This window comes from Anarhichas minor, unplaced genomic scaffold, assembly GCF_050575085.1.
Source record: "Anarhichas minor isolate MPS153535 unplaced genomic scaffold, ASM5057508v1 ptg000026l, whole genome shotgun sequence".
Taxonomy (NCBI): Eukaryota; Metazoa; Chordata; class Actinopteri; order Perciformes; family Anarhichadidae; genus Anarhichas; species Anarhichas minor.
Genome location: NW_027466472.1, coordinates 5,316,432 through 5,335,844, shown reverse-complemented (window position 1 = coordinate 5,335,844; position 19,413 = coordinate 5,316,432). Strand labels below are relative to the sequence as shown.

Here is a 19,413-nt window from a genome sequence, read left to right as displayed (position 1 = left end):
AAACTACGATGGTGAATACCAATCACCAATTATGAACACCACTTATAATTTGTCCATGGTTTAAACCCTGCAGCATCTTTAACACAAACCTTTATTCTAATGACGCCATGAGACTATTGCTAAAGAGACCGAGATGGAGCGGTGCTAGTGAAATGTTTGTGGCTGCACGAGTCAATACTTTCCAAACTGTGTTAAGAAATCTCATGTATGAATGAATTTGTCGACTTAATGACTCTGAAAATGAGATCATATTGGTTTTAACCAACATAAGGTTTAGTACCACACGCTACCAGTCCCAGCTGTGGCGAAATTGTTACAGCTGTCTCTTTGTAAGGCATTGCTAGGCCTATGTACTTTTATTGTTTGTGTATGTCACTTTATGTATTTGTCTTATATGGACCCTGAGTCTGAGTATCTATCTATCTATCTATCTATACAACTTCTATATTAAGCTCCAAAATGTCACTGTGGTTAAAAATTAAATTTGCAACATCTCTTGTCAGGCGTCTGACACAGAAGCCATTGTTTGTAGCCAAATGTTGAAATGTCACCAATAACAAACCTTCCATTTGAAAACAAGAGTCTTTGTTCAGTGAATCACTTAAAGATGTTTCATACGTGAGTCAAAGGCTGTTGGGTAATGCCGTGGGGTTTTTTTTAGGCTGCGTGCTGATTTAAAAATGCCTTTATGTCCAGTCATGCGTCAGCACTGACTTTCTTTTTTCCTGCATCAGCTTCATTGAAGAAATATTGACAACAAATGGAAACAGTTCTATTTACTGAACACAGATGTTGTGTCATGACGGGGGATCGTGTGTGTTTTCTGAGGGGAAATGACAGTTACGTCAAATATGCATGATGTTCCAGTAAAGCTACCCCATGAACAGCTTAAAGGAAAATTCAGGTTTCATGCCACTTGGGTCTGTTTGATAGTTATGGCCTTCAGTTTTCTTCGTAGTAATATACAGAAATTATAGTCACCAAGTTAATTGTTGAAATCTGGGAATGTGGCAACATCAATAACTAGTTGCAGATAAGTAGTCTGATGGAGTAGTTGCCCGTTTATTAGGTACACCCAACTAAAACGAATGCAGTCTAACACAACAGACTTGCAATAGATGTCACTTTCACTAAATCATGTAATTTGCTTTCCACAGAAAGGTGTTTTTGTTATTTGGTCTACCCTCACAAAGTAATAACATCGATCAGTGTAACGAAAAAGACGGGGATGTTGTGGGGTATTTTGGGAAAATGTAATTTCTTGTATTTTGGGCATTTTGTAAGAAAATGGAGTGGACTTATGTCTCCACCTCTACTGTTAACACTGGTCAACAAACCTCGTTCTACTTTTTCTAAATTGTGACCCTTTCACTGTCAAAATGGTGGTCACCAAATTTATATTTGGCGACGAGGTTTACTGAAAGCAACTCTGACTCTCTCTCCCCCCCCCCCTCTCAGGTAACCACATGCTGTTACGAGTGTTGCACTCGGTCTACCCCAGGCAACCAGATACCATCCACTGTCACCTAGGCAACCTCACTGCGATGATGTCACAGCTGGAGTCCCCAGAGCAACAACACCTAATCAGACTCATTCAAATTGTTGCCGAGCAACATCCACTGGTGAGTGTTTGTGTTGTTTGTTGTGTAGTTTGATTAAAGAATAAAGCACAACGCACTGTGGGCAAATCAAACTATATTGATATATAACATACTACTATGTTATCTTTTTATTACAGCATAGGCCCATGTAAATTAACTCACTTATTTCACTGTCACTGATCGAAATATGAATTATATTTCGTCATATTTAAAAAAAACTTTTGTTGGCACTATCTTCATCAGCTTTGGACTAACAGTTTCAAGAAACCTAGTAACATCTAAAACATGTACCCTTCCAGCTTTATTAGATACTCATATTAAATGATAATGAGGTAGTTACAATACTTAAGACTGTGGGGATATTTGAAAATATAGCACCATCCAACTGGCTTACAATGATGTACGTGTGTGGCTTTTGTGTAATATTTCTGCCCATGAGTCAAGCTTAATCAGAATTTGTACTATTCAACTTCGCAATACCCTGTAATGAGCTTGTGTCGAAATATAGAAAAAGCCACTGGAACGTAGTTAGAAGTGATGAAATGGAGCAGTGCATGTGGAGTGCACATTTCTCTGTAGGAACAGAGCTGCTGGTGGTCAGCATGAGGGGAAAGTACCACATACCAGCCAACAGAGCACATGGTGGTAAAACGTGGTCTCATGTCATTCCTCACGAAACCAAACCAGCCATCTGGAGTTATTCTAATCTCCACCCACCACACAGAAATACTAAAAAAATGTGGTCATGACTGTAACTTCATTCATCTCAAAAGTTACCAAATCGTCTGCATCCTAATATTCACTTACTGGAAGTGATTGAAACGATGAACCATGGCATTAATATGGAAAATCACGTAACTTTTATTTTATGGAGTCAAGCATCTTCTCCCTGGAGTACAGATATGTGTTTGATATTAATATGATTATTCAGAACGAGTGACTCATAAAGTAGCAGAAGGAGGGCCCGGAAATGGTGAGCATCTGGTCCTGTCTAGTGCATTCCAGGCAGTAGTGATTATTCCAATGAGTAGAGAGGAACTGGCCATTCACAAACTTTGTACAGACAGTCCGGCGGTCAAACTTTTTGTTTGCTATTACTCACCAGTATGTTCATCCCTATCTAAGGTTACTCCTCTCACCTCAAGCCTTCATTAAAGGCCCATTGAACTTCTGTTTGGTATTGAGTGATGGTGCAAAAAACGCTGATTACGGCTATAATCAAAAGCAATGAATAATGCTTTCTTCCCTCCCTAACTTTGTTTCTCCTCACCCGAACAGATGTTGAGCCCTCAGGTGCCCACACTCGTCAGTTTCCTAGAAGACCAATCCCTAACTGAGGCCCTACTGGGCGCGCTCGTGGACGTGTCACAGGCCAGCCCTTCTTCACTGGTCAGCTTTCTGCCAACGCTGAGGATTGTGGGACAACAATGCCCTGCTCTCTTGGGTCACGTGGCCAAAATCCATGGTGCCGTGGGCATCATCAGTGAGGTACAAACACCGCAGTCAAAACACACACAAATTACCCAAGTTCACGTTCGTGTGCAGCAGTGATTTGAAGCTGATACAGAAAGTGGATACATGTTTTTCAGTATACTTTGGAAGAATCCAAGAATGTACTAATCCCGGCCAAAAAATAATAGTAATAATGTTCTTTTTACACTTTGAGTTTTGTACAGATTAAACAAACAAGATATAACGTGTTAATTAGTGAGGCAGGCAGGCCGTTTCCCTCTGTCTTTGTGCTAAGCTAAGCTAACTGTTGGCTGTTGGCTTCAACTACATATTTACTTTAAAGACACGCTAGTAGTATCGATCTTCTCATCCAACTCTCTACAAGAAAAATAATACGTGTATTTCCCAAGATGTAGAACTATTTCTACAAAGAAAGATTTGCAGTTATTACATTAAGGTACATAAAGAGGAAGAATGAAGGGTCTGAAGGCAATAAGAAGCAAAGGAAGGTGCTTGAAATCATTCTTACTCTGAAGTTTGTACCTGTCATACAAGGTGGTGTGTGTTGTTAGCTGTCTGTATTGTCATTGTTTGTGTCTGTTTGTGGTAAACATAGACAGGCTGTAAAAATTCTCAAATTCCTGTTAAAATGGCTTGGGAATAATGTTATTAATACACCCCACGTCTGTCTAGCAGTGGGTGTTCGCACACACTGAAACGGGCAGTCGTGATTATTCTAATGAGTAGGGAGGAACTGGCTGCACTCTCGCATGACTTGTTCTCTGTTGTCCTGCCAAGTGTAAAGCACACACTAAACCGGAAGGTTTGAACTGCAGTCCGACACCACACACATCAGTGTTCAGGAGCGTCTCTTCTAAACAAGCACACGCCGGCTCCTCAGAGAGTTCTGTCTCTCTACAGCTGAATAGAGAAGAAGAAACGCAACAAACTGCTCCTCTGGCAGGGAGAGAAACAAATCTAATTTGAAGGAACAGTTAAAGAGCAGCTCTGTCAGCCTAATGGTGCAAGAACGACACAATGTAAGGGACTACTAACCGCAAGAAAGTGTTCTTCATAAGGTGACAACCTGAACTGAACTGCACTTGTGTGGCAGATCTGATTTTTAATTTGATGTACCGGGTACATTTTTCTAAATATTACGACTGAAACTATAACTACTGTTACTAATAATATACTTTTTTGGAAGACTTACAAAATCTAAATTTGTGTGGAGTCGACTAAATGTGTCCCATGAGCCTCATTGTGGCCAACCCACGAGTTAAACCCTTGGCTGCCCGACAGACTTGGCCGCTCATTTCCTTCTAATGGCACTCATTTTGACGTAAAAAGTGGTGTTTCAGCCATTAACTCGCTGTGATTGGCCTCTGCAAAAACACTTGAGCTGCTGATTGCAGGTTAATTAGCCTCGCAACTGGAGCAAAGTGGCATCTCTGCTGACTGACGGGCTGGAGAGGGAGGGCGTGATGTCGGCTGAGCTGTCTCAGAGACAGATCAGTCATTAAGTGCTGTCTTAGCAGCTTGCTTGACCCTTGAACCCACCTTCCTTTTTAGACAGTGGCATGGCTCTGAGGATGGTACAGTAATGTCAGTCGGTTCACTACTTTAGTCAAGACTGAAATATCTCCACAACTGTTGGACGGATTGCTATGAAATTGGGCTCAGACATTCATGGCTCCCAGCTCCCGACTAAGTCTGGTGGTCCCCTGACTTTTCCTCTGCTGCCGGCATGGCCTGACATTTTTAGGGGAGGTGGATTGATTGCCATGATGACATTGTCTGGCTGTAGACTCTTCATCTGATGGTTTGAATCAATGCTTCTAATTCCTCTATTTATATTGTCTTTTCTTCCCATCTGAAAGTGGTTCAGAGTAGCCTCGAGTTTTCTGTTGCCCAGGCTTTAAAACACCTACAGTCTGAGTAAATGTTGCTCCCCCAAAATTGTGTTTGTTGAAAGTTTTGACAGTAAGAGACAACATTAATAGAAAATAATTGTAGTTTTGTTTCTGAAAAGTGAGCACAGTTTGTGGAAATACTGGATTTAAACCCCCGGCAAAGATGTTCTCATCCCGGGAAGACAGTGAACACCCGTCTCAAAAATACCTTGGAAGATGCAAACCTCTGCTGGATAATAATAAAAACATGTTTGTATGACAGACATTACAGCCAGTCTGTAGTGTGTGTGTGCGGAGCGATGAAGGTGACAGCAGGACAGCTTGAGGGCTCCCCCTCCCTCTTTTCCTCTGGGTCCATTTAACGCAGTTTAACGACAATTTGGGTAAATTAATGAAAGGGGGAAATATGGCACGACTCCCACACACACACACACACACACACACACACACACACACACACACACACAGATATTATGGAGCTGGAAACCATAATACAGTTTTCTATTGCTTCAGGGCAACCTTTCCTCCTCAATCTTCTTGTCAAAAAAACCTGCCAACCCAGCTTCAGAACAGACACAAATACACACACACACACACACACACACACACACACACACACACACACACACACACATATGCACGCAGTTGGTCAGGCCTCAGTGTCCTGTCTTTCTTCACATTGGAACCATTTGGAAAATAACCCATGTTTTTCTGGGAAATGCCTCTGCAGAGGCCTCCTGGTGATGGAAGTGGAGAGTACCTCCTGTGGGTTCCTGTTTGTGTCACACACACACACACACTCTCACACACACACATACACACACACACACACACACACACACACACTTTCTCACAGGGGTGCATTTGTACTTGAGTGTAACATGATTGCACAACACTCTTTCTGGTTTCCTTTACCTCCTGAAGAGAGTTAGTCTATATTGTGCTGTATATTCATCAAAGTACATTGAGAAAAGAAAAAGCTTTAATTAATGCTGTCCAACCCAGAAGTCCTGTTATAAATCCTAGTTTTGGAAAACTAAGATATTTTTTACTTGGTCTTAATAATGTTTCAGAATTGTGTTGATTGAATACTAAATTAATTTTTTTAATATTATTATATTGCCTATTAACATCAGAAACAGTTTTCAATATTATGCAGTCCAACACAACATCACCACAAAATATACAGTACAACCTCAATACGTAACAATAAAGTATTGTCTTTGCAAAATGTTAACTGTTTAAAGAAGACAGCATCATTCAAGTGTTGCTGTTTTACTAGACACTCAGATTATGTCATACCTTCAATAAAACAATTATTTTACGAGCCAAAATGAAGATTATAAGGCTGCACTGTTTTAAAATTGTTAACATTGTGTACCATCTTCATGTTGGTTCACCTCCAAGGCGTCGCAAGATACAGCACATCTAGACGACTACGTTTTACCTCAGGCCTACACAACCTCTTTAAAATAACAGTTTGAGAAGGTAAAAATAATCTCTTTGCTAACAGCTCCTAAAAATATAAAGTTACAAGTTACAAGCCAAAGAGGTTGGTGACTACTGGCAAAGAGAGGTACCATGACACACAGTCCGTATGAGTTTAAAAAGTTTAAAGCAACCGCTGTTGAGCACAATCATAGCTCATGGAAAAACACAAGTATAACTTATAAAATGTAACTTAAGTGTGATATTTTTGTACTTTGCTGAAATTCTTCACATTTACTATTTATAGAAATTTTCGGAATTTCAAAGGTTAAATCATCCGTCCCCTTGATATATACACAGTCATTGTCACTGTCGCAAGTGATTAATGTGCTGTGGGCAACAAAGGACACAGTCATGCACACAGGAGTATCTCCATGGGGCTTGTTAGTGTGCCAGATTGCAGCTCCAAAGCAAGCAGAGAGATCAGTGTGCTGATGGACAATCAGGGGAAAATAAGCGACCAAGCAAACAAGGAAAGAAAGAAACAGGTTTGTGAGCAGAGCACAGATTTGGCTTGTTGCTGGACGGATGCAGTGTTTTCTTTTTTTTTTCTGAATCATTCAATATTAAAGCTAAGTTTTTAATCAGATATCTCCTGCACACAAACGCATGTTCTACCGCCAGAGGAGATGTTCTCCCAGTGTTGTTGGAATTATGATAATGGGGTGACGGAGCCAAGTTGTGTCTTTCTCAGAGGACGTGTTTATGTGTGTGTGTGTGTTTATGTGTGCGTGTGTTTATGTTTGTGTAGTAGAGCACACATGAGGCAGAAAGAGCTGATTTATTTCTCCACATTCGTGTCCCTCCTGTCATCATTTTCTGGTGAACATTTAAAGTTATTAAATGTAACAGTTCTTTGTTTTTTGTTAACTTCCTGTTATTGTGCTCATTGCAGGATTTTACAGAAGAATTTAGTCATGAGTTAAACCAGTGATGTGTTTAAGACATCAAATTAAGGCCAAGTGCTTTTTTCCAGACAATTAAACACGAGCTGTGTCGTTTTATGATGAGGGAGAGCTTCATTTGATCTGGCAGGCTTTTAAAAGTACTACGCTTATATGTCTGAAATGATGCGAGTTATGCTTATGCTGTAATGTTTGGAAGTATTATAGTAAGTCCTTAAAAAGTAAAACATCTCAACAGTAAAAGCTTGAACTGTGTGGAGAAGTAGCTCACATCCTAGCAAAGTCTTTGTACCTGCAGCCTGCAATCCAGGCTCATAAACTCCTAAATACCTACCTTAGCATGTTGTTACGGTATAAAGTCAAGTTGTACCTTTTTCTGGTCGTTTTGACATCCCCGTATAAATATAGCATCCGACAGAGCGTGCTTGTGAAACATGCCCAAACTGTGCATTCTTCTCTCCTTGTTACAAGGTGTGCTTGAGCTCTGGAAGCACAGGTTGGCTCGCTCTGTCTTTCTGTCCTTCCTTCGATCAATCAATCAGTTTGTCTCAAGGAGGAGAAGAGAGTGGGTCTCTTTTTTTCAGTCAAAGCAGTGTGAGTTTTTACAAGCGCAAAGTTATTTTTTTTTAAAGAATCCTCTTTTTGCTTCCAGATGTTTTGTTGGCTTTGGTTCTGCTCTCAAACACAGCCAGAGTGCCTTTACCGAACCATGTCACCTGTGTTCATCTGTTACCACAATGATTGACTAGTTTACACCACTTTAAAACGTGTCGGTTTTTTGTAAAATAACGGTTTAGGATCCAAAATGGTTTAAAAAGTGATTACCTGAAAGTTGTTGTTGCATTCACAGGGGTATATTGATTATGAGATTGCATATCATAGGACATAGTACACATAGAAGAGAAGTATGAACCTTCCTTTGAGAATCAAATATGCATAACAGGAGGTTGAATCTTGTTATTCTGTGCCAGAGGTGAGCAGGTTGTATATGCTCTGGATACAAAAAAGCAAACTCAGAATGACAAAAAGTGTGTTACCACTAGTGGAAAGTAATGCCAAGTTTGCCAAGAGCATGTGTTTGCATTCAGTATTGTTTGTCGTGATTTAGAAACAAAAGAAACTTCTTGGAAGTGTAAAACCAATGTGTGTCGAATTAGATAAAATCTACTCTTTTCCTTCACCAAAACACAGAAAATACTTTCAAGCTGTCCTATAACACAACACTGGTGCCATTTTCAGTCATTTTCTCTGTATTTAGAAACAACCACGACTTTAGAAATAACCATAAAACTGGATGTTTGTACAATAAAACAACTTGTTGGCAATCTCATTAATTCTTTCTTTCTTTGTTTAGTTTAATGCTGGGACCAGCGTGGATCACAACAGCAGATATTATCCTTTTAACATCCTGTCTTTCTCTCTGTGTCGCCTCCTCTCTCCAGACTCATGCTCGCAGCGTGTTGGTCTACCTGGTGTCCTGTCTGGGCAGCATGGAGCACAGCTTTCACCACACACTGCTGCTGGAGATCAGAGCTCTTACCGACCGCTACCCGACTTTACTGGGAGGCTGCGGCAAAGACATCTACAGGATGAGCAACTCGTTCACTGCTATAGCCCGACTGCTGGGGAGACGACTGGAGGAGAGCACGGCCATGCACTGCAGGTTAGGAGACGGGCATTTACAGGCCCATGTTTTTATGCTCCTATGTCTTTTCTCATCATGCAGAATGCAAGCACAACATGTGAGGACACAGTATGCTTGTGCTTTTGTGTGTGCGTGTGCATGTGTGAGTGTTAATGTGCATACGTTGACTGGGATTCATCTGGCTGCAGCTTGGGAGTGACACGCACAGCTCTCTCCGAAACAAAAACATCATGTGCAGGATTGGGAGCTTCCAAATACTTGTTTGGGGTCTTCTGGAAGAAAGACCGAGGGAACGAGGGATTGAGAGGGACAGGATGGTTTATTAGTGAAAGAGCCGGGGGGAAGACAGAAGAAAAACAATAAAGAGGCAGTTGGATGTCCTCTTTCAGCAAACAAGTGGACTGTTTAATGAAGTTATAAAGGCCACTTGTGGTGGAACAATAGAGACAGAAAGAAAGAGAGCGAGAGATGAAGGGAATAATTAGTTTGGTTAAAGATCAAAAGAGAGGAGAATGGCTCCATGGTGAGGGACAAATAACAACAAAACCAAATAGAGAGCGAGAGAGGGGGACACATGGAGTGAGAGACAGAAATAGAGCCGGTCATCGTGAGAAAGCAACAATTACAGAAAGGCTATCCGGAGGAGGGAGGGAGGACGGTGGAGAGTGAGGCTATTGAAATCCATCCAAATGTGTCCGTCCAGCTTCATCTCACGTGCCCACCACATGGAATCCAACCCTTTGACCTGTTTGTGTGTGCTTTTTACAGAGTGGATGAGGCGAGCCAGCCGTCTCCTCGTGCATCTCTCCCAGGGGGCGGAGGGGGAGTTAGGGGGTCAGAGCAGCGGCTGCAGGTGAAGATCCAGGCCTTTGAGGAGAAAATGGGGGAGGAGAGGGGAGAGGAGGACGAGGTGGAGGAGGACTCCCCTGCCCCCCAACGACGCTACAGCCTGAGCCAAGCCGTCAGGGAGGAGAGACGAGAAATGAGATTCAACAGGTCGGTTAGCATGTCACATGAAATGGCTCTGCTGAGTATCTGCTTAGATCTGACTGGATGGTAACAATTTTATGAACAATAGACTGTTATCACTGTGCAGCCTGCTGGATTATTATGATTTCTAGTCATATTAAGAAGAGATCCCTTGAGCCAAGAACACATTGTTCTATTTCTGTTTATTGAAGAAAAACATGAACAGACCATCCAAAGATACAGTTTATATTGAAATAACTCCAAACAAAACACTGAAAAATGTTTATATGCTGAGAGCACAGAACAGGGATGCTTGAAATACTGAGATGGTATTTTTTTTCATTTGCTTTGCACTCCAACACATTGTATTTAAAATTAAACAATGACAATTCAGCTTTGATTTGGATTGATGAACTTAGGAACTTTTGCTCTTTTTTTAGTTGGCCAAAGAAAACAAAGAAATGCCCAGGCAAAGGCAAAGGCAGCCACGGACCACAAAGGATCAGTAGCTTAAGCAGAATCATGCTTATGCCCCACAATACTCCTGCCATGCATTGTATTCTGTTTTATTTTTGACTGTTTTTTTTAAATTTTCTGGCCTCTCTTAGGTCAAAGAGCCTGGCCCTCCACGCTGGGCGCTCGCGCTCCATCAACTCAGACACCGGGGAGGACGGTGACGGCTCGGAGCCGGGCCCAGACAACGTGTTCTCCAACACATCGGTGAATTCGCAGAACCAGGAAGCGCCGCCTGTCGAGAGGAAACCGAAGGGTGACGGGTCGATGCCCTTCACAGCTGCCCTGGACAGAGCGGTCAAAGAGTCTGAGGAAGGTCAAAGCAGAGAGGAGGAGGAGGAGCATGAGGACGCTGACAGGCTCTTCATCCATTTAAGAGACAATATGGAGACCATCGGAGAGTTCTGTCGAGACATGGTGCAGCAGATCCCCATACCAGAGCAGTGTGCAATAGAAGGTAATGTGAACATGACGAACGGCAGGCTTTCTTGAAAATAAGTGCTGAAGATGATTTGATGACAGTGTTATTGGTTTATTCAGTAGGGGGAGAAGAAAAGTGCAGTAAAGAGAGAGGCAGAGGGAGGGTTTGTGTAGCCTGCTGAACCTGAATGAGATTACATTCAGAAGTGGTGGCTGGGGATGATTAATGATACACCTCCTCTTCTCTTCTCTTCTCCTCGCACACTATCATTCTTCATCTCACATACACACACATTTAGACCCAGTCAGACAGGGATTTATTCCTGGAGGGGGAATAGTTTTGTGCTTCTCAGTGATTTGTTTCCCCCTTCTACCCCAGTATTAATTACACTCCTTCTATGATTCATATCCTGTCTGGACAGACACTGAGAAGCAAAGCAAATATTTTGTTGATTTATTTTTTTACCTCCCCTAGACCATTTGTCCAAACACAGCCCTAGTTCGGGTCTTTAAATTTGATGTTGAATGATACAATTTACTTAATTGTCTTTGTTCCCCATTGACCTCATTCACAGTTTCACATGTTGGTTAATCTGCACTGCAGATTTAAAATGGCATCATCTTAAAGGGATCAGTGTGATCAATTTCTTGCTGGTTTTACTGTTTTGAGAGGAGAGTTGCCAGACCTATCCTTTTATTCATCTGCTGACTCCAGTGAACTTGTACTTGTTGTTAATCTGGAGGGAAAGAATGTACTCTTATATAAAACCTATGGCCCAAACTCTATATGGCAAATGTCACTGAGCTAATTTGTTAATGGAAAAATTAATCAAGGAATTGTTTTGAAATGGGCAGGGTTATTAGATTCTGTTACATCTCTACAACATAGTCAGGTTTAAGTAGGAACAGAAGAGTGTTATGCATACATGTAGTATGCATGAAGTACATGTATAGGTGCAGTTTTGTGTGTGTGTGCACGCATGCTTTCATACCTTCGTTCTAGCAGTGCATACTGACTAGAAACAGCGGTCAAGCAGTTCATGTGAAAAAACAATGAAATGCGAAACCTCTTCCAAACTAATCTAATCCACTTACTTAAACTTTGTAATCCATTTTCACATTTCCCCTCTGATTCTTTTCATATTCAGCAATTTGATATTTGATATATTTTCAGTAATGCCTCATGATTTCTGCTTTTTCAATTTGATTTGCTTCACTTGAATTAAGACTTCATTGCCATTTTGTTACGTCGCACCGCCTGTTCACCTTTTGTTGTTTTTAATGCAGCCCCTCCTGTAATAATAGATCCTAGCTAAATGGGATATAAATCGAACAGCTAAATTCAACCAACGCCAACATGGAATATGCATTTGATACATGAGATGAACATATTTTACAAGATTAACACATATAGACATGAAAAACATTGATCTGTTCAACCAGACCACTGGTACCTTACGCTGTCACGATCAGGCTTTGCCTTGAGTGTTCTGTGTGTCTTTGTTTAGTTTCACCCTCCTCACTCCCTCAGCACCAGTCTAACTCAGCCACTCCCTCAGTAAGCAAGCACTCCCTCATCAGCACAACTCTCCTCACCTGTTCAAGTCACCTTATAAACCCCTGTCTCTCAGTCACTCACTGCCAGGTCATTGTTTGTGTTGTACCCGCCTGTTTGTCTTGTCCTGCTCCCGGTTTCCCACATCTGCCTGTCCTGCTGGATTTGCCCCCTCGTCTCTTGTCTCGTCCCTGGATTCCCTGTGTTCTTGTAGTGTTCACGTTCTTAGTTAAGTGTTCATTAAATTCCTTTTAACACTACTTCTGGTCTGCGTTTGAGTCCACCATCATGCCCCGTGACATACGCCTCTGTTTATGTGTGTGCACAAATTCAACAATACACATCAGTTCACACTTTACAACCCAGAAATACTTACATGAGTATGCAATAGGACAGTAAAGTCCTTTCTCTATTCCTTAGTCTGAGTCATCTGCAGCAGTGAGCCCCACCTATGGGGACACAGCTTCAGTCTTTTGAACATATTAGGAACAGACAAAGTTCACACATTTTGATTGACAGGAGGGGATGTTATTGCTCCACCTTTGGCCTTAATGTCATTTTAACTAAGAGGCAGCCAGGAGTCACACAGACACACACACACACAAACACACATGTATGCACATGTGTAAAACAGGAAACAAGACTAAAAAATAACAAACTCCTCCTTTGGCCTCTGGTTAATTGATTGAATTTAAATATACACATGTTAAACGCATACACATAGACAGACATTCACTCCTCCATTCATAATTGGTGCTTTGCATTTTCTCTTAATGAGAATTGACCCCTTAGCACTTGATGATGTCACAGGTGGTCTCAGCTGGATGATGTCATCATGGAGCTGCCGACCCCTCTATCTCAGGGGAGGAGGATTATACACATGTATCCTCAATCCAAACATCGACACACACATGTTGAGACAAAAAACATACAGCGTCACCGACTATCAGAAACAAACAACCTCTCTTAGAAACACACCTGTGCTAAAGAGTGACGCAGGATAAACATACACATTATAGTTCAGACACATGTAGGTTTAAATTCTCTACCATAGTGTCTCCTACAATTTTGTTTTGTGCAATTTTGAGGCATCCGAGTTTATCCCATGTGCCGAAAAACAAAGTAAGGTTGAGTTTGGCTTTATATCACTTTGAACCACTTCAGTCCCCTGAAGCATGGACAGATAACTTTGTTATTAAGAGAAGATATATAGAAGATGTTTGATTTCTTTAACCATTTTTGTGAAAGGCTCTTATTCGCTTTCTTTGAGAGTTAGATGAGAAGATTGATACCACTCTCATGTTTGTCTCTCTTATATAAGTCTACAGCCAGCAGCCAGTTGGCTTAGCTTAGCAAAACGAAAGAAAACAGGGGGAAATAGCTACCCTGCCTCCGACTAAAGGTAACTGCCTACCAGCACTTAATAACTGATTTGTTTAATCCACACAAAAAACAACTATTTGCCGTTGTACGAGACATTTTGTGCCGCACCTTTGTCTGTTTGTATAGCCTGCTTAATGCTCATATGGATGTTTGCCTTATAGATAAAAACATGGCGTCAATTACAATTTTGGGAGCGTGCAAATATCATCATGCGGACAACCTCTGCTTTTCTTTTGTACGCTGTCTTTTGTGCTGCAGCTGTAGGCTCCTTTATTGGGTTGGATGGACATTCTTTGCTTTGAGTGTATCCATCCTCTCCTCTGACTTTCCACCACAAAGTGAATAGACTTATTAACAACATGTTGTGTAATTATTACTCTAAACACAGAAGAAATCCTAAACCTCTTTACTCGTTAAATCAGACACAACTAAAACAATGTTCTTATTTATTGCAAAAAATACAAATGAAATGCTAAAATGAAGCTCTCCAAAAACAAAAAAATACATATTTTGATCACCATTCTGATCTAGATGATTTCCACATGAAGCACAGAAACGTGAAACCGTCATCGGTTTATTGTCCCTGGTTTCTTGTCCTTGGCTTTGAGGTGGGAGTTCGTGGGAGGTGGTGGTGGGAAGAGAAAACGTCTTCTGATGATTACAAGTGTCCCTGCATGAATCACTCTGTAAACATGTTCCCAAAGTTACATACATTTCATGTTCAAGGGGCGGAGAGGAGCACACCAAGACAGAGAGCTAACCGACACTGGTTTAGCCTGGAAATTTCAACTTGAGCATCTGCTAAATATAAATTTTGAATTTTTATGTGTTTGTTTGTCTTTTTTTGTGTGTCAGATTCAAATCGAGGGTGTGTGGCCAAGCTGTCGTTCTCCTGTCCTCTTAAGGGCCACTACTGTCTGTACGCCAAGTCCTGCTTCAACATGACCAGCCGACGGCCTCACCTTTGGATACACATCATGCTGCTACACCTACAGGTGCGCAGGCAATGTGGTTGTGGTTTGCTCACTGAAGTTGATTTACATTGCAGAGTAGAAAAACATGTTGTGCCCTTTTGAAAAACTTTCATTTTGCAATGAATCAATATAACAAGCTTTAAATTAACAGTTGATTCTGAAAGTCTCCATGTCATTTTGGGAACATATGAAGAGCTGTACAGTTGAGGATTATCTTGGAACGCAAGATGTGGTTGCATCTGTTCGAATGTAAACTGGCAAACAAGAGTAGCTTTGTTTTCCCAACCTTTTTTTTCTCCAATATTTTTACTCCGTCTCTATCCGAACCATGCCTCTGTTTTATATTTTAATTTTGTTTCCCTGCTGTTTTCTTGTCTCTCTCTTTTGACCAGAGTAAATCCAGTGTCGCTCTCTGCTCCAAGGATGAGTGTGTCCAGAGGCTTGCCACCCTTTGGGAGAAGACGCAGCTAAAAGGAGCTCACAGCTTCCCCATGGCTATGACACAGAACACCACCCCACACAGGAAGGTGTGTTTGTGTGTGTCTGTGTGTGCGTGCATGCTGCTTCCCCCTATCTGCCTTGAGCAGAGGGAATGAAGTCATCGGTAGTGAAACGAAAAAAAAACTAAACTCCAACATAGGAAAGTGTCAAAGTTCAACATCCACTTTGTTTGAATATGGAATGCACTAAATAGACAGTTCTGTATACAAGGCCTTACTCACCCCGACGCCTCGTCTTCATCGTGTGTGTGTGTGTGTGTGTGTGTGTGTGTGTGTGTGTGTGTGTGTGTGTGTGTGTGTGTGTGTGTGTGTGTGTGTGTGTGTGTGTGTGTGTGTGTGTGTGTGTGTGTGTGTGTGTGTGTGTGTGTGTGTGTGTGTGCGTGCTCATTTCAATGTCTGTTTTTGTAAGTGTGTGGATATGGGTGGTGTTCCTCATGCTGTCATAATGTGACAAGCTAAGTGGTCCCTGGGAAATAATTAGACCCACAAGGAAAAATACAGCTGCGGTTTGTCTTTCTCTAAAGTTGTGTTGTGTATTCTATCAGATGGACCAGCTATAGTTACCACATGGAGCATGAACATAGTTATTCATAAACACACTAACTTTACACTGGGTAATAGTGGTGGAGTTAGTATTCAGATACGTTACTGAAGTAAAAGTACAAGTTCCACACTGTAAAACTACTCTGTTACAAGTAAAAGTCCTGCATTGAACATTTTTAGTTAAAATATTTAAGTATAATCAGTTAAACGTACTAACGTATTAAGAGTAAAAGATAGAGAAAAATAATCCCTGTGACTGTCATACTGCTATATACTATATCATCAGATTATTATTACTCATGCATTAATGTAGAGTTGGATAAACAGGATGTTGCTGTTGTAGTTTGCTAGTGGACTGCAACTAATAGTTCAAATGATTAATTGAGTGATTGATTGGTGTGTAAAAAACTAATCATAAAATTGTGAGAAATGCTTTTCCCAGATCCCAAAGTGACACCATCATAATGCTTGCTTTGTTCAACCAACAGTCCAGACCTCAAAACTGTTAAGCATAAATTCTAAATACCAAACATAATTAGCATTGTATCATAATGATAATTAGCAGCAAATCCTCACATTTTAAAAGCTGGACTTGTGAATTTGTATATTATGTTTTGGCATGAAAAATGACTCTACCAATTACCAGAACTATTTTAAATTCATTTTTAGTTGTACTTGTATCAACTGTTTGGTTGTTAGTTTGTTAAGCAACTAGTAACTAATGCTGGGAAATAGTTCTAGTAAACAGCTAGCTTGGCTTTGTCCAAAGACAACAAAGTGTGATGTGATGATCAGAGCTGGCATTAATAAGATGACTAACTGTAACCGGTAGCGACCCAACAAACCTGCCAAGTACACAGTGTACACTGACAGAGTGATACACTTTTGACGTGCCTTTTTGCTTTAATATGGGTTTTCATTTGTCAGGTAGCACCAAGGAAAAACACCAAAAAGAGAGGATGAGATTTAACAGCAAAGAGGGAATAAGAAGGCCACGACCTTTCCCTCCATCCATATGCTCTGCATTTCCTCTTTGCTTTCTTTCCCACTCTATTAGTCCTACAGCTTCACTCCTGTCCCTGTCAGCCAATCAGAAACACATGTCGTGGAAGACGAGGAGAGAAGAGATGCGAGAGGAAGAAAAGCTATTACACACATCAGACGGAAAAGGTTATCGATTGTGTCTGTACTGACAGGGAGGTTTAAAAGGATACTATAGGGCTTCATGAGGCTCCAGAGGTTTAAGAATGAGTTATGTACAGCCTCTGGCATCTTATGTTCATGGTTTTATGACAGAGATAATAAAAAGCTGGTGTGAGCAAAGATGGGAGGGATGGAGGGAGGTAAGAGCTTCAAGGATGAACAGAAATGAAAGGATGTGAGATTCTTGTGAGGAAAAGGTTGAGAAAGATACATTAACAAAAAAAAGGTAATTGGTTTAAAAAATGGAAACAGTAAAAAGACTTGAAAAGTCAGGGGTCAAGAGATAAAGATTAATCGAAGATTAAACTGAAATGAGCCTCACGAAAAATTAGAGAGCTGTACCATCATTGCGTTGATCACAAGAGACATAGATCAGTACGAGAGAGCAAAGTGGAGATTGAAGGATGAAAGAAAAGGACATTATGGGAAATAATGGACAAGATTGGAAAAAAGAATCCAGGCACTGAGTGATTAAGAATAAGCACAGTATTCCTCTACCGTCTGTTGTCCCTTAAAGAGGGTTAGAGACGAATAACAGTGGTAACTGGAGATGAGAGAGAGCTAAGATTACTAAAAATAATGGTTCAAGGAGAGGAAAGTACAAAAAAAGTAGAATAAGCAGAAGTAAAGACAAAAAATGTGATATGTGGAGTGATTAAACACTGATGAAGGAGGAAGATGTGAACATGCAGACTGAAAAAGACGGGGGGGAAAGATTGTGAAGAAGTATAATAGAATAAAGGATGTGGCAAGAGAAAAGAGGAAGAGAAAGCGGAAAAGAGGGCAGACATGGCATAAGATATGACGGCAGCAAAGTGGAAGCCTGAGAAGGGAGATACTTGACAAGTATTGTTTCACCTTCTGCCTTTAGCCCGGAGTTAGAGCGTTTGTTGATACAACTTTGGGTGGAGATAAAGTTTGGCAGAGGATGAGGATGAAGGAGGCTGAATACCAGGAGATAGAGTAAAGCTAAGGACTGAGATTAGATAAAGATATTTGGGGAAGGAAAGACAACACAAAAGGTAGGGTGAGAAGACGAATTGCTCCTTTTTAAAGGAGCAACAAGACTTACAGGATGTGCTGTGCCTGCTTAAAATTGGCTTATAATATCAGGACATCATGCATTCATGCCCAGACATTGTTGGACATTTTCCTGAGAGACAAAGCCTTTGCCAAAGCCTTTGCCTTTCCTTCATCCACTCCCCCTTCCAACACTCCCACTTCTCATCCACTTATCTTTCTCCTGACTCCCACTCCCCTCGCTTCTCCTCTTCCTGTCTCCACCTCCCACTGTCCTTGCTCTCTGTCTCTGGTTAAGTTTATTCAGGAAACCTCCATGAAGCATCTCTGTCCTCACGTCTTCTCTACTGTCCTCTCCTTTTGTCTAATCCTGTCCCGTCTCATTATCACAAGCTTCTTCTCATTTGATCTCTTCTTCAACATATCAGACTCCCCAGGACCTGTGAGCAGACTTTGATGTGTAAAATTGATGAAGTTCTCCTTTTAAATTATAATAAAATACAACAATAGGTGAGACTACAAAGAACGCAGTGAGGGAATCGCTCCACTCTGATTGATTTACTTATTTCAATAAAATAGCTTTTTAAAACTGAACATGAGAACAACAGAGTTGCTTTTGTTTTGAACATGTTTTGCAGATTCAGTACAGCTCTCCATCGTCGCTGTTTTGCCTACAGTTGTAATCTGTCATGTGCACTAAAAATCTTGCATCGGGATCACATTATAATGGTGATCTACAAACGGCGATCGAGGGAGGAGGGTGACGTGCAGAAGGAGAGAGAGGGGGCGTGCTGAAGGGGGTAAAGGGGGTTACATGAGGATAGACAGATTATATTCAAACTCACACACTCAGCCATTGTTCATTGTAAAGCCATCTCTTTATTGAATCCACCTCTCTGGTCCTGAAGGATCAAATTTGGGTTTATGTTTGTCCACATCCGTCTGTTGTCCAGCTGCACATGTGTCACTCTAAAGACAGCGACTTCCTCCTAAAGGCTCATTCAAACCGTATACAAATGAGTTAATCTGTTTATTATGGCCTTCCGGAGTATTATGGACTGCGGAAGCACATACGCATACGTGGTGTTTTACTCATTTAAGTTAATGATTCCCTTCTCGTTGTGTTATGCAGCAGATCTTGGCCGTGTTTTCCCTGATTTATTGTTTCTCGCACATTGTTGCTCAACTTCTGACTCACAGTCTGTCCCTCATCGTCTTTCCGCTTCTGTCTTTCCTTTGTTGCTTTTTGAAGAATAGATGATTCAGCTCAGCTTTGCTGTGTAATCAGTGAACAATGTTGAAGCTATTTTAATTACCTCGGCATTTGTG

General features: G+C 41.1%; 1 protein-coding gene across 1 annotated transcript in view; it reads left to right on the top strand.

The window, feature by feature from the left end:
• Positions 1 to 19,413, top strand: part of veph1 (ventricular zone expressed PH domain-containing 1) — a 54,751-nt gene that overhangs the window by 20,749 nt on the left and 14,589 nt on the right. The window contains exons 4-10 of the mRNA XM_076100878.1: positions 1,459 to 1,622; positions 2,880 to 3,089; positions 8,802 to 9,022; positions 9,773 to 10,000; positions 10,582 to 10,943; positions 14,700 to 14,839; positions 15,211 to 15,345. Of these exons, the coding sequence (XP_075956993.1) occupies positions 1,459 to 1,622; positions 2,880 to 3,089; positions 8,802 to 9,022; positions 9,773 to 10,000; positions 10,582 to 10,943; positions 14,700 to 14,839; positions 15,211 to 15,345 (1,460 nt within the window). The remainder of the gene's footprint in view (positions 1 to 1,458; positions 1,623 to 2,879; positions 3,090 to 8,801; positions 9,023 to 9,772; positions 10,001 to 10,581; positions 10,944 to 14,699; positions 14,840 to 15,210; positions 15,346 to 19,413) is intronic.